The sequence below is a fragment of the Corylus avellana genome, chromosome ca7 (genome assembly GCF_901000735.1).
Source record: "Corylus avellana chromosome ca7, CavTom2PMs-1.0".
Classification (NCBI taxonomy): domain Eukaryota; kingdom Viridiplantae; phylum Streptophyta; class Magnoliopsida; order Fagales; family Betulaceae; genus Corylus; species Corylus avellana.
This window is the reverse complement of record NC_081547.1, coordinates 29,692,366-29,707,171: the sequence shown is the minus strand read 5'-3', so window position 1 is coordinate 29,707,171 and position 14,806 is coordinate 29,692,366. Positions and strand designations below refer to the sequence as shown.

At 36.0% G+C, this 14,806-nt stretch overlaps 3 protein-coding genes across 3 annotated transcripts; 2 read left to right on the top strand and 1 right to left on the bottom strand.

The window, feature by feature from the left end:
- Nucleotides 1-71: 71 nt before the first annotated feature.
- LOC132186855 (ribosome biogenesis protein NOP53) lies at nt 72-4,314 on the top strand. Its single transcript, XM_059600955.1, has 12 exons — nt 72-326; nt 792-964; nt 1,067-1,115; nt 1,204-1,229; nt 1,534-1,614; nt 1,702-1,812; nt 2,056-2,147; nt 2,443-2,562; nt 2,644-2,766; nt 3,168-3,234; nt 3,360-3,439; nt 3,937-4,314. Exons 1-12 carry the CDS (start codon nt 158-160, stop codon nt 3,941-3,943), a joined length of 1,098 nt encoding a protein of 365 aa, XP_059456938.1. The 5' UTR covers nt 72-157; the 3' UTR covers nt 3,944-4,314.
- A 1,788-nt stretch (nt 4,315-6,102) lies between these two features.
- On the top strand, nt 6,103-9,364 carry LOC132186392 (uncharacterized). The gene is made up of 6 exons (XM_059600348.1): nt 6,103-6,292; nt 6,500-6,566; nt 6,928-7,035; nt 7,143-7,241; nt 7,846-7,971; nt 8,903-9,364. The coding sequence occupies exons 1-6, from the start codon at nt 6,263-6,265 to the stop codon at nt 9,046-9,048; spliced, it is 576 nt and encodes a 191-aa protein (XP_059456331.1). The 5' UTR covers nt 6,103-6,262; the 3' UTR covers nt 9,049-9,364.
- A 1,531-nt stretch (nt 9,365-10,895) lies between these two features.
- Nucleotides 10,896-14,306, bottom strand: LOC132186391 (amino acid transporter AVT6C). Its single transcript, XM_059600347.1, has 5 exons — nt 13,779-14,306; nt 12,885-13,037; nt 12,206-12,409; nt 11,644-12,109; nt 10,896-11,545 (listed from the first exon to the last, which is right to left on the bottom strand). The coding sequence occupies exons 1-5, from the start codon at nt 14,212-14,214 to the stop codon at nt 11,419-11,421; spliced, it is 1,386 nt and encodes a 461-aa protein (XP_059456330.1). The 5' UTR covers nt 14,215-14,306; the 3' UTR covers nt 10,896-11,418.
- Nucleotides 14,307-14,806: the final 500 nt, after the last annotated feature.

The following is a 14,806-nucleotide window of genomic DNA, read 5'->3' as shown; positions in this document are numbered from 1 at the left end:
AATAAAATAAAATCTGAGATGTGCTGTGCTACAAGTCGTTTATTTTTTTCCTATTGGGAACGCAGTTAGGGTTTTAACTTGAGAGTTTGGAGTCGCTCTCTCCTCATATTTCCTAGACCCAGAAGGCCCAGACGAACGGAGAAACGAAGAGAGAGAGATGGGGAAGAAAGCGAAGACCTCTCGGAAGGGGAAGAAGGCATGGAGAGCAAACATAAGCACAGAGGAGATCGAAGACTTCTTCGAGAAGTCCACCAAAGACGCTCTCTCCGGTGGCTCCCTCTCCTCCGCCCCCACCGACTCCCTCTTCGTCGTCGACAAGTCCAGAGGTATTTTACTCTCTTGCCCCTCGACTTTTCTCTTCTTTCCTCCTCTGCCCCACCTCATACTTCAGCTGCTTCGGATGTTAGGGTTTTTCCCTTTGGTGCTTAAGCCTTTAGGGTTTTATGTCAGTGGTTTGTGATGTTTATGAATTTATTTTAATTTTCCAATTGAAAATAATATTATGAGCATTAGGGGTGTGTAGCATATTGACAAGGTTCAGTTTAGAGAAAAGTAGTGGTGAAATTTTCATGTGTAGAATATTCCGATGCTCGGGATTTTTAGTCGACGAAGGAAGCATGTTAATGTGCACACCGATTGAAATTCCTTTGGTGCTTATTCTGGTAGAACAAGCATAATATTTCTTTAATTAAAAAAAAAAATCATACAATGGGCAAATTCCATTTGGTGTGCATGAATGCAAGCTTCTTTTGAAGAAAGTGATTAAAAGTTATTTACTTTTGTTTGATCAGATCTATTGGTGAAGCGGAAGATCGAAAAACATAGGGAAAAAGTACTCCGCAGTGACAGCGTGCTACAAAAGAACCCTTTTGTACAACTAGTTCCATCCTCAATACAGAAGAAATCCAAGAGAAAGCATAACGAGGTTACAAAAGCAAATGATGCGACTCAAGGTGGTCCCAAGGTCTGCAACTCATATAATGAGTATAGAAACGGATGTGTCAAATTTTTTGAACTCTTTGTTATTTATTTATGTATTTATCTTTCTATTGTTGACATCTCTCAGGATGATTTTGCCACAGCTTCTGGCATGGTTGATATATGGGATGAGAAAGGTTTCTTCTATGCTGTATTAATGTTTTCACTGGCTTGTTATTATGATATTACATGCATTAACATAGGCTCTCTTTGACACTCTTGCAGGTGAAGACAAAAGCAAATCCAAAAAGGTAAAATATTATGGCTTAGAATTCAATTCAAATTGTTGGTGACACTCTTGTATCAGTTGTATGTCGAGTCCTCTCGTGTAATTTTATTTCAGTACTGAGGAAGGATATGAGGAAGTGGATACATTTGTTCTGATTGTGGTATGTGAGGGATACACCCTCGTTCTTATGGAGTCATATAATCTTAGAGGCAATTCTCTCAATGATATATGATTGTATGAGTTCATGTTGAAGATGTTACCTTTATTGGTCTTTAGTGGACCTTAGTTGATGATATGATTGTTGAGCTCTTATTCTCTTTCTGCAGAAATCGAAGTCTTCAATTATTCCAGCAGTAGAAGTTGAGCCTCCAGGTTGCTCATTCAATCCTTCACTTGAAAGTCATCAGGTAATTTTGTGATATGTGATACATATTTTGCCTATGTTTAGGATAAGTCACATGGAATTTTATTGTGTTTTTATTTTGTCAATTCAGGATGTGTTGGCTCATGCTGTTGCAGAAGAAATGCAGAAAGTCTATCAAAATGAGTTGGGACCTCAGCCAGTTCCACTGACTGTTCCAGGGGAAGCTATCAATGATGAAGATGTGGGTCTCTTTTCTCCATTTGTTTATTATCTACTAGAAATCCTCTTTTGCATTGAAAGGAAGTGTGTTTAGATTTTGTCCCATGTACTTGGGTTCTGCCGTCTGTGGCTGTTGGTTCAGGCATAAGGTTTATTTCTTTATGAAAAAAATTAATCTGCCAGGAATCTTTTTCATGAATATATAGATATTCCCTTTGAATTATATGCATTGAGCAGGACCTTAACATAACCCACTGTTTTTTAGATGTATTTTATTGAGGCGGATGATGGAAGTGATGATGATGAGATGAATTTGGAAAATCTGGGTGAAAATGAGGATTCTACACAAGAGAAAAGGTTCGTTTGTTATGGACATCATCCTTTCCTTCAGTGTTTTTTGTTTAATATATAATTTAGGTTCATAATTGTAATTCTGAGAAGATGCATAATCCATCAAGTTGAATGAAAGATTGTCCTTCAGTAGCTTGATTTAGTCCTTTTATTATATATATATGGTTTGTGTTGGTACGTTTGATGTATTTCCTGTCATGTGTCTATTGCTTTTGGAATGATTTCTGATTTGTGTATAATGCTATGTTCCTCATTATTGTGTAAATATCATCTAAACTAAGTCCGAATGAATATGTTGCAGGTCTAGTAAAACGAAGAGGGTGACCCAAGTTGTGCTGAATAGGAGAGCTAGACGCAAAGAACAGCTGAAAATGGAAGCAGAAGCTAAAAAGTTCAAGGAACTTTCTAAAGAAATTGACAGGTAAGATGACCTTTTGCTTCTACAAATAATCATCTCTGTGCAGAGTACATTCTAATGATTGCTTGGTCCTCCTGGTTGCAGCTTACCAAATATCATTCAAGAAATAGCCAAAGAAGATGAGGAGAAGCAAAAAAGACATCTCCGCCGAGTTGTAGCCAAACAAGAAAGACTAAAATCATGTCCACCACGCTTGGGAAGGCACAAGTATGAGCACTTTTGTGTTTATCTTACTCCAATATGTTTAGTTCATTTATTGTTTATGGTAATTAATTATGCTCATAGTTGCAAATATAGATTTTCAAGTAGTGAAGGGACCCTTATTTACTCCTTTTTTTCCTTTCTTTGATAACTGTTGGTCCTCTACTTTGTGGCTTTGGAAGCGGAAAACTAAACTTAAGTAACCAAAGAAAAAATATGGGATGCATCATTATATCTTTTATTGTGAAAAAGTTTGTGCGCACTAGTGGAATCACAACAGAAAGTATCTGTGCTTTTATGTTGTTGAAAAACGAAAGTATTTAAATTGTATTTTTAAACTCATACTTAAACATTATGACCAAATTTTTGTTATAGCGGAAGTAATAAACCTGTTATCTTCATTTCAGATTTCAGCCTGCCCCAGTTCAAGTCCTATTATCTGAAGAAATAACCGGATCACTCCGCAAGTTGAAGGTACAATGAAATTTTCCCCCATTCCAAAACTTTCCATGCAATCATATTTTCTTTCTTTCTTTTTAAATTTTTTTAATGGTTTTGAGATTCAATAAAGAGCATACCTGATTCTTATTTTTGTTAAGGGTTGTTGCACTCTTGCAAAGGACCGGTATAAGAGCCTAGAGAAAAGAGGACTAATTGTCCCGACCGCCAAGAGCAGAAGGTCAGTTGATTATCCTTTTTATTGTGTATCTCATCAGTAAATTTGTGGTGATGCTGCAATTCCGTTTTATACGAGCAACTTTTTCTCCTTTTGGCACATAGGAATAGTTCACCCTAGATCAAGTATTCTTTTTGCATCATGATTGCAATTCTGTTCTCCAAAGTGTTCCTAATAGTTTAGCATTTTGTACTGTTTGATAATCCTATATCCTCTCAAACTCTGGTACATAAAAGCTTGTCAGGTTATTCCTGTTTTTAAATGAATGAAAGTTTCCATATGATTAAGTATTAACAACCTAAATCTATTTATCTGTATTCTGTTTTCTAAACAAGTTATATTGCTATGGTTGGAATGATTGGATGCACATTTGGCATGAAACGCTGACTATTTTCCTTTATGAATGACTGTTGGCTCATGGAGGTGTTCTTGGACTCACTTTGTATGCATACATTTTTGAGTGGTTGTGTCATGGCTCATGGATGTGTGTATTTGGACAGGAAGTAGAGTGGTTTCCGTTTGAACAGACAAGTTTGCCTGGTTTGTGAAGAAGATCACTACAGTTTTCACAAGACGGTGATCTTTAAAAGCAAAGTGATTGATGGTCTAGTATCGTGGATTCATCTACCCATGCAGAAGATTTTTGTTGTTACGTGTTTACTAATATATAGATTTTTCTTTTCCCCCTAATATTCTGGTTCAAAATTTTTGGTGTTTTAATCACTTTCAATTTTATCAAAAGGAAGTGGAAAATACTCTTATTATGCTTAGTATGTATTCGGCCAATGTTAGTTCACAGCCAATGAGCCAAATGATAGATAAAGATGTTTGTTTAAGTTGCTCATCTTCATGGAATGTAAACACTTTATGTTTTTTAATGGTGCCTAGAAGCAACTGTATTTTGTGGTCCTGCAACTTTTTAGCCATTTAAGCTTTTAGGGGCAATATTCCAATCGGATATAAGATTTGGATTTTTTATTGTCAAAATGATGATAGAGGAATCCCTGTGAAGGATATAAGATGATTAATCCCATAGAATGAGCAAGATTGACTGCTAATAAAGCTACCTGTGCTTCTCCAATATTGACTTTTGTAGTATTTAACCTTGTAGTTTTGGCTGCTGTAAAACTCTTCCATTGTCATCATTGATAACTGCTGAAGCTGCTGAGAAATTATTTCTCACTCCTACATCAAAATTATCCCTGAAGATACCTGGGGCCGCAGCTTTCCAAAGATCAATAGATAGAGAGCTAATGTCCCAGGCTTACTCATGAGCTTTAAAAGTAGTTTTCATTTGCTTTAACTGAGAGGAGCTAGGATTCCAAACCCAAGATTCCATAGATGATTGGAGACCTTTTCTGACAAGCAGATTATTTTTGAGAGTCAGGAAGCTTGAGGAGAGGTTTTATCATTCAATAGATTATAGTTCTTTAGGTATTTCTGTTTAACAGGAAGCCTGAGGAGAGGGTTTAGCATTCAATAGTTCAGAGCTCTTTAGGATATTTCACTTCGTTGTAAAAAAAATTTTAAGTAATAAATGGCATTGTCCTCAATGTTGCAAAATTGTTGTACCCCTTCGTTTGAGTAATGCTACAAGTCCTTCTAAAGTTATCCCAAATGTGATATAACTTTTAAAATTACCATTGAATTTGATATGTGATTTATTGGCTTTTGATCTATTGGTCATTTTAAAAGTCACATTAGATTTATGATGATTTTAGGAGGACTCTAAGAAGACTTATAGCATTACTTTCTTCATTTTGTTTCAATTTGCCAATTGTTCACGCCAATTATAGTTGGTAAAAACGACTTCTTGTATAAACAAATGGCCTATCGTTTGTTTAAATCACTTATCTTTTCAATAATTGCCATATGACCATATGTAAGCAACCAGTCAAACAAGGTAATATGATTTTCTCCGTTTTATTTAAAATATAAAGGATTAATTTTATAGTTTGGATTTTAATTTTTTTGCATTTAATAGTTTACTTAGTCACATTATTTAAAATTTAAAATTAAGTGAAAATATTTATATTAAAATCTAATATGAATCATGAAATGATGGTAATAATTATAATCCATCTGTCAAGCGAAACGTCTATTGATACACAATAAAGAAAAGATTAATACTAAAAACTACATTTTTGTTTTACAACCATCTCACAATGCTGACGTGACAATTACAAATTTTCAACTTTTGGATTAATTTTTTTTTATTTTTTATTTTTAAAAGAAAATTAATGGTTGATTGGGATTGTCAAGTCAACATTATAGAATAGTTGTGAGATAAAAAAGTTTTAAAAAAATTTAAAAAATTCAATCCCTCATTTTTCACAAATATGGTTAGGGATAGCATGGCGAGTCATTTTAGCGAATATGAAAAAAGTCATTTAAATGGTTTCTAAATGAATTGTTGCTTTTGAATCGGGATTTGCCTATACTTGGTTATTCAAATTGCACACAATTTGAAGAACCTAGTAAAGAAGGGGTTGTTGCTCTTTGTAATTTTTTCAACAATCTCGATTTAATTTTAAGTTTTTTTTTTTTTTTTTTTTAATGAGAAATAGCAAGTGAATGAAATTAAATCTATACCGTTAATCTCCTATAGTTGTAACTTGTAAGACTGTCAATTGAAAGATGTTTATCCTCACTTATAAAAGGAAACATAAACGACTTGTAGTTGTCAAAAGCAAACCCCAAAAAAGGCCACTGATCCGAACCCGTTCATTACCTGTCCAGAGGTGCTAGCCTGCACTCCTGCCATTGAAGAAGTTTCGAGAGCAGTTAACCGGAGAGCTGACCTTTGAGAAGATCTCGCTCCGCGTCATGCGCACGTTAGCAGCCCAGCTCACTTCTGTAAATTGCTCCCTTTTCTTCTTCATACATACATCGCAACCCACTTGTACACATATATATATTTATGCATTTGCATAGAATTTTTTTTCGGAATTGCCTCAGATTGAAAATTTTGTATTATTAGCATTTTATTTAGCTTGGATATATCATTTTTTTTGTGCTTATTTATTTATTTATTTATTTTGTGCTTTTGGTTTATATGTGCAGTATTTCTGTAGAAGAAAGCCTGGATGGAATGTGCAATCTCGCAATTTCTCATCATTAAATGCAAAAGGTCACTCTTTTCACTTTGCCCAAATGACCTTTTTTTTTTAAAATGACTATTAATTTTAGAAAAAAAAATACACAAAAAATTACTTAATTAAAGAAAAATGCGTTGGTCATGCTGAGGATTTTGAGCAGATTGTGATTTATATATACAGAAAATTATGGGAAAGAAACCTATTACTTTTTATTTGAGCAGCTGAGCCTGAGAAGAACTTTAATTTTGTTTTTCTCTTGAGAAAGGATTTTGATTTAGGTACTGCTGAAAGAAATACTAAATTTTGAGATACTCCTATTAGATTTACTTGGCAATTCATCACTGTCGAAAAAAAAAACTCATTTTTCAATTGGGTTCTTACTTTTACTTGCAGATGAGCTCTCCATTGAGCAGGATGCTGAAAGAAAGATAGGATGGTTATTGAAAATAATCTTTGCTGGGACTGCGTCTGCAGTTGGTTATCAGTTATTTCCTTACTTGGGTATGTAGATTGGTTTCATAAACGATCTTGAAATAGCTCGTCTTGTAAAAAGAATCAATCCCTTTGCAATTCTTGTCTGACAAGATTATTTTAATTTACTTTTTCAGGAGAAAATTTGATGCAACAGTCTGTGTCACTCTTGCACGTCAAGGATCCGTTGTTTAAGAGAATGGGTGCATCTAGATTAGCTCGGTTTGCAATAGATGGTAGCTTCAATGTCAATATGATGCAAGTAGTTCTTAGGAAAAGAGTATACCTTTGGTTTTATTGATGTATTAATATGTTTAAGTGTTACTGTTACATCTCATAATTTCTGCTAGAGTATCTTATTTCTCTTCTGAAACTCACACAACATACATTGGTTCTTTGACAGAAGGGCTTTGGTTAAGTTTCAAAACAATGTCATGCTAATAAAAATTCAATCTTGCCTCGCTTCAAAGACTAAAACTTTGACTAGTTGGTTCCAGAATGAGATTCTCCAGTTTGTCCTTTATCTTGTACCAAACTGAGTGTAGAACTGACAAATAAATTAAACTTATCATGTTTTCTGGGCAATGAAATTACAATTGTTAATAATGAGTTCCATCATTCTGTTCTGCAGACTGCCTTGCAGCCAGTTTTAAGCATTTATTTCTTGACTCTACAATTGTCCCAAACTCTGGTTGTCTATTACTTTCTTTGATGTTTTCCTTTAGTTCAGCCTTACCTATGAGAGCAGGCACATGAAATTGAGGGGCTAGAGGGTGAAGTCTGATAATTCGTTTACTGCCTGTTGTCTCTCATATAACTCTTTCCTTCCCTTCATTATAGATGAAAGGAGGATGAAAATAGTAGAGATTGGTGGGGATAAAGAGCTCTTAAATATGTTGGGGGCTGCTAAAGACGACCGCACACGAAAGGAAGCATTGAAGGCCCTTGCTGCACTCTCACACTCAGGTCATACTTTTATGCTTGTTTAGTATATATGCCTATATTTATGTTTGTACTGCCTATGAAAACTTTTTTTCTTCACGTTTGTCATCTTACGGGTGAAAGTTTTCTCATGTTGAATAACTATGATATAGATTGTGGAAAGAATATTTGGCTTGTGCATCCACAGTTAAAACTGGACTCTATCAAAACCATTTCAATATGTTATAACTAGTAAACAACACGTAAGAAGGCAAAGGTGCGAGGTAAGGGGCTACAAACATTTCCCTTGCTGGAATTTAGGCACTTGGTTTGGCCATGGTAATGATCATTCAAATGAGGACATGGATGTTTCTTAACCCAATGTGGAATGCCCATCCTCATGACTATTGGTTGAAAAATCATTGTTACCACCTCCGTGCCTCCACCAGTAGAGGAACAAAATAGATTGGAGTCTATACTGAAAGGGAGAGTGGAATGAAAATTCCTACCATACTCCTTCAATTTCCCTTCTCATTTTCTTCAGTTCCAAAAGACCATATATAGCTTTAAAATCACTAGATGCATCAGCCATATACCCCCACATTGACATTTTGATTCAAAATCATACCGAATGAGAAGCATATAAACTTGTGTAATAGATGGTAACTAATGCTTGTAACAGTACATAGGTAAGAAGTTGATTTTTTTTGAACATGCAATATGTAATACAAATATTAAGAAGGGTAAGAGGCTTTAACCGTGGAATGTGAAAATGGAGAGTGCTTTGTGTAAATAAGGGCAAATTTATCATCCAAGACTGTTTGGAGTTTTGGTTTTAAGAAGGAGATTAGCTTCAGGATTTCCGTTACTGCTATATTCCTTTGTGCCTTGTGTATAGGATATACTAAAAGTGGTACCATAGCTATTATTTTCTATTTCCTTTCTAGGTTGCTAAATTTAATTTCTAATTTTTCAGATGAAGCTGCTAGAGCTTTGCACCATGCTGGGGCAATCTCAGTTATTAGGTGTATCCCAGATTCCTCTGGGGATGCAGAAGTTGAGAAACACAAGTCAAGCCTATTGAAGAGATTCCAAGATCTGAGAGATGATGTTTCATCTTGAGATGTAATTAGGGTACCAACCTTTAACTTGAAGGCTTCAAACACAATTGGTAAGTCAAAAAAGCACATTTGTATGTGCATGGATCTCATTTTTGTGAGAATAGGTAGAATGTGTCCTGTATCTTTGTGCACAGCGATTCCTTGCATCTGTTCATCGTCCAAGTGGATCATACTTTGTTGGTTTAAATTTTGGAACAACATTCCTTATATTGTATCATGTATTCTCTGGAATGTTTCATCTTTCTCTAGGTTGACAATTTGAGGGAGATATAAATCTTTTCGTCCTGTTAATTTACTTAAAATATGCCAAACATCTCTTTTGGTTTCAACTCTTATGTGATAAGGCTGCTCTGAATTTCCACAAAAGAAAATAAAAAATCAGTTTGATTTATTAAACTGATTTATTATTCTAATGTGTTATCAAAGGGATTAGGTCAGGTTGACCGGCTGGTCAGATAAGTAATGGAAAGTCTCCCTATACCCTGCATCTCCTGACAAAATTGAAATTATTTCTTTGCGTCCACTCTTTAACCAATCATGTATATATTAGAAGGAATGAGATAAAGGATGGTAAATTTGTGAAAATACATAAATTTTTTGAGATATTAGAAGAAATGAGATAAATTGTTTTTTTGCGTCCCATTTCTTTTTTTTTTTTTCAGCTATCCAACAATTTTCATGGCCGCCTTGTTTTCAGACCAAACAGAGTCTTATTTACCACTTGTCTAGACTGCCTTTGAAAAGGCTACTGTTATTGTTAAACTTATCACATGGTCAATCTCAGATTCTCATACAACAAATGCCTGCAAGAAAGAGTAAGAACGATAGAGACTTCCTAGAGTGCTGGTAGGAAAAATCTTTGATGCTTTAAGTTAGCAAAAGTGATTGATGAATGGTTCAAAGAGCGAGTACTAGAAGGATTGTAAAATTGTAATGCAAATGATAATATGATTGCACCATTTATGTCTTTCCTAATGTGAAGTGTCTATTAATGGGGTACGGTCTTGGCTAGGTGTCACTTGTTGATAGGATACGACCTTGGCTAGGCATGGTACTGAATTTGTGTCCTATAGCAAGGTACATGATACATCCTTGTCTATTGGCAGGTTTCAGCTATTATCAAGTGTCGTGCTGAATTTGTGTCCTATAGCAAGGTACATGATACATACATCCTTGTCTATTGGCAGGTTTCAGCTATTATCAAGTGTTGTCGTATCGAATTACATCTTTGTTGGCAAACTACAAACGTTATCAAGTTCTCTACTAAGAGTAGTAGGACGATTAGAATGAATTTGTGGGGCAATTATCTACCGCACCACATACCCATCATTATCTAAGCAACTGTTGTGCTAGCACGTTAGCTTTTATAGCCCAATTGAGGCTCGTGATTTGAGCATGATCATCCTGACCCAAACCGTGGGCTCTCATGCCTGCATTCTCAACTTGAATATTTTGTATATCAACCTTGTTGCAGAATGTGGATATTTCATTTATGTGAAATACTTGGAAGAAGGATTATTTTGGATGAACTATCAAAGGAAAAGCAATATATGTACACGTGAGCATCTGGGATTTTAATGGGGTGTGGGACAAGATGTAGGAAGTTACATTGTTAACTTGTATATGAAGCATCTATACTTCCTTTTTAGACATTGGGATGGCAGATTTTTATCCAAATTTCCTCTACCAGGCTATGGTCTAACAAGTACAGCATTGGGTAATGACCCGTTTACAAAGACTGCTCCTGAGCTGGGCAATGGGCATATGGGGTTCCCATTGATAGTTTGTGCAAAAGTCAAGACAATCTAAGAACAAAAGATAACTTACCAAAAAAATAAAAATAAAAGATAAAAGGAGAGAATGAGAGCAACATCTGCACGCTGGTTGCTCTGTTTTCATATTCGCATAATGTTCTATACAGAGAACAAGACACAACAAACAAAAATAATTTAAGGCGATACCAAGAATAAAATACCCTTAGTATGTACCTCTATTTTTTAATACATATATTCTCTAACATCCCCTCAAACTCACAATGAGATGGGGCGACGAGAAGCTTCGAGAGTTTACCAAAAAAAAAACTAGAAGCACTCAATAGTGTGGGACTATGTGAAGAAATTTGCCAACTTCAAAGTAGAGGAGACAAAGGGGATTGAGATGGTGCCATGCTGATGTCAATGACGAGTAAGATGACAATCACTCTCAATATGTTTAGTGCGTTCACGAACGACTGAATTATGAGCAATCCAAACAGCACTCTTGTTGTCAAAAGATTTGAATCGACTTGCTGTTGGATTCTAAAAGACAACAAAATTTGAAGAAACACAAAAATACAAACACCTCAAGTATACCCAAAATGATTGTGGGGGGACTATGACTTGTTTCCAAATAAAGTGTGTATATTGGAGGAAATGGCAATTGTGCTTGTTACTACAGCCAGGATTACCATTATTGCTGCCATAATCCTATCCCTTTCTGTTGATATACCATGAACATCCCTGTCATTGGAAAAAGTATGAAAGAATTATTAAGCTACCTTTTCTTAAGGGAGGCGGGAAGGGAAGAGTGAGACTCGTGAGAGAGAGAGAGAGAGTACCTGAGAGCAACAGCACCAGGGAAGATGAAGGCCAGGCAGACTGCAGAGGTTGATCCAAGGAACTGAAAAAAGTACCATATATTTGGTATGGCAATTGCAGCCAGGTAAGAGATGAGTAGCAGAACAAGGGTGAGGGATAGAAATCTTCTGGTGTCTGTGGCCAATAGGGGCTTCTTCTGGAAAAGGAACTCATCTATGTTGGCCCTCAATGAGAAGTTCAAAAGAGGAAACACCAACATGACATGTAGTGCATAGCTCAACCGTACAATGTCATTTAGTAACGAACCAATTGCTGAACCCGAATTCCGATCAAAATTGACAAGTATATCAGACGTGATGGAATCCCCAAACAAAAGGTACCCAAAGAGGCCAATGGAAAAGTATATGGCAGCACAAAGCACTAGTGATATTCGAACTGCTTTCATCATATCAGAAGGCTTACCAAGCTCGAACCCAATTGGGTGAACTGCATCGTTCATCGAAGGCTTTTTGTTAGAATTTTAGGAAAAATAAAGACAAAAAAAAAAACACTAAAAGCAATGCTTTCAATTCTGTTCTTCACCATTGAAATGGAATGTGAAGGCTGTCACAATGACAGGAACTGCGGTGAAAAGGTCAAAGAAGGAGACTTGGTTGTCCAAGTGAGGTAGCAGTCTCGGGCTCTTTGCTTTCCCTTCCACGAGTGCAAGGATTGCCATCAAAGAACTTATGCCAACAAACACCAATGCAAGTAGAACCGATATTGCTGAACTGAACTTCAGCGATTCTGGAGCCAAAAAAATAAAACCAGTGTAAATGTGTGATAGAGAGTAAGAAAATATCAGCACATGCCTCGCCATGAGATATCAAGATTCATAATTCTTAATGTCTAATCACTTAGCAGTCTGCAAACCATTCATTAAACATAAATGTTTCAACCAAATTCCAATGATAAGTGCATTAGAATCTATAATGGTAACAAGCTAGCAATGTAACGACCCACAAAAAGTGTTAGCCGCGTACTCCAAATAACTAGTCAAGTTGCAATTAGAGCTCATTAGAATCATTTGTAAAGCCCATTAATACAAGACTTAGCTCTAAAGAACTCCTTTATAAATTATAATCTACCCACTTCATGTGAATATGGGATTATCCTTCGGGGGAGTAGCACAAGCTACATACTCAATTGTGCCTTGATAGCTAATATGTTTTCAACTAATGAATCTGTTGCAAAGTAGAAACGAAATTTGGAATTTACTCACCTACACGGCGTAACAGGACCAATGGAAGCAAAATGAAAGCAACGGTGACTAGGAGGGCGAATTCCCGCGAATTCCACCAGTGAATGCCAAACCATTTCTGCAAAATGCCCAAGTGCACTACTCCTTCAGGCTGATTTCCAGAGAGGACGTCCCCTACCAAAAAAAAAAAACATACAAAAATACAAAAATACAAAAATGCTTTTTAGTCTTTAAAGGGTACGTTTTGTTTTGGAAAAAAGTGTTCACTTGGGACATAAAGTTTGTAGTTTTGTAAATGTTTTATGTTGGTACAAGGAAATGAAGGAATAAGTGATATCAAATATCAAATATCGCTTGATATCCAAAAATGCTAATCTTACATTGAGTAAGTAGATTAGGTAAACTATAAAAATGCTTATAAGTGATAAGTTCTTTAAGATTAAACTTTATATGTAATTTTTAAAAACTCAATTCATCATTTTGAAGGGACAGAGCAGATATTTGGATCGGTAGAAAGCTTGGAAGTCAACCAATCCATCAAAACATCCGGTGATACTAGGCCACAAAAATTCCACAGCAGTAATTTCAGAGCCAGTGAAGAAAAATGATTTTGATCGTCCCCAATCATTCACCTTAGAACGATCTGACCCTAACTGTTCTCAAAGAATCAAAGCTGAAACTTTGTTTTCTTCTTGATTCTTTATCTGTAACTATTTACTGCCTAATTGGCTATATTTACAAGAAGCTGCTCTGTTTTGGCTTAAGCAACCAAAACAGAGTGCTTAATTAAGCTGCTCTGCTCTGATCAAGAGTGCTTAATTAACATACTACAGATCAATCACAAATCTATATATGCTTTAGCAAAACGTTAAAGACTGAAAACCCAGATCAAGCTTTACTAAACTCGATGCTTACCGATGATAATCAGGAACATGATCAAACACCCAAGATTAGTAATCATAACACAAACTTGTGTGGCCGTCGATCCCACCCGACCAAAAGATTCCTTCATTACACCGGCGTAGGTTGTTGCATCACCCGAGTGTGTAAACCTCACCAAGAACTCCACCGACACATCAGTCAACAAAGCAACAACCAGGATCAGCAAAAACGCAGGTATAACACCGAGGACCTTAAGCGTGGCCGGAATGGACATGATGCCGGCACCGATTATGCTCGTTGACACGTTGAACACCGCCCCACTTACCGATGCATGCCTCAGCGCAGGTTTGTGTTCCGGTAAGAGTGGCACGTTTAGTTTGGCTGCCGGAGACATGTCGGCGATTAGTTCTCCGACTTGCCAGGAAGAGTTCTGTCTGAGCTTGTTGTCTTCGTGTACATGATGAGGCATTTAGTACATAAACAGAGAAGTGGTGGTTGGTCCATGCAGTTTACCAAAATGCCATTGTTAAAGGTGGAACATGATTGGGCAAAGGGGAGGCTAAGATGGGAGTCAGAGTTGATAACAAGACAGCTAGGAGTGGGTTGAATCATGTCGTGCGCTTGTGGAGGATGACGTATGATGACAAGACAAGTAGACAACCATGAAAAATGTGGAAAATAGACTCAGAAAATGTACGAAGACGAAATAGTGGGAGATGTGCATGTCTTCTTTTCTTTTACCTGCTAGAAAACAAAGGTTGGGGACGTGTAGGCTCATGTATATCAAATTATAATAAATATTTATTCAATAAAATAATGATAAATCTTGGATAAAGATTCATAGAGATAGGGTTGTTGAAACATTATTTTATATTGTCGCAAAGAGAAACACAATTTGATTACAAGTTTGGTTGAAGTTGTCATATCACCTTTAAGAAATAGTTGTTAAATAAAAATATAATTTTTAATATTAATAGACAATTTAATAAGCTACAATTAGGGTTCTCTAAATTGTCATATGATAAATCATGAAATCATTTAATTGAAAATAAAGGTAAGAG

Excerpts from the sequence above, each read along its gene's own strand:
- LOC132186391 (XM_059600347.1), bottom strand. The coding sequence starts at position 14,214 with ATGCCTCATCATGTACACGAAGACAACAAGCTCAGACAGAACTCTTCC. Across the intron at positions 12,410-12,884 it reads GGTCCTGTTACGCCGTGTAG|AATCGCTGAAGTTCAGTTCA; the intron begins GTGAGTAAATTC and ends TTTTGGCTCCAG. Across the intron at positions 12,110-12,205 it reads CTTCACATTCCATTTCAATG|TTCACCCAATTGGGTTCGAG; the intron begins GTGAAGAACAGA and ends TGAACGATGCAG.
- LOC132186392 (XM_059600348.1), top strand. The coding sequence starts at position 6,263 with ATGCGCACGTTAGCAGCCCAGCTCACTTCT. Across the intron at positions 6,567-6,927 it reads CTCATCATTAAATGCAAAAG|ATGAGCTCTCCATTGAGCAG; the intron begins GTCACTCTTTTC and ends TTTTACTTGCAG. Across the intron at positions 7,972-8,902 it reads TGCTGCACTCTCACACTCAG|ATGAAGCTGCTAGAGCTTTG; the intron begins GTCATACTTTTA and ends CTAATTTTTCAG.
- LOC132186855 (XM_059600955.1), top strand. The coding sequence starts at position 158 with ATGGGGAAGAAAGCGAAGACCTCTCGGAAGGGGAAGAAGGCATGGAGA. Across the intron at positions 1,813-2,055 it reads AAGCTATCAATGATGAAGAT|ATGTATTTTATTGAGGCGGA; the intron begins GTGGGTCTCTTT and ends ACTGTTTTTTAG. Across the intron at positions 2,767-3,167 it reads CCACGCTTGGGAAGGCACAA|ATTTCAGCCTGCCCCAGTTC; the intron begins GTATGAGCACTT and ends TCTTCATTTCAG.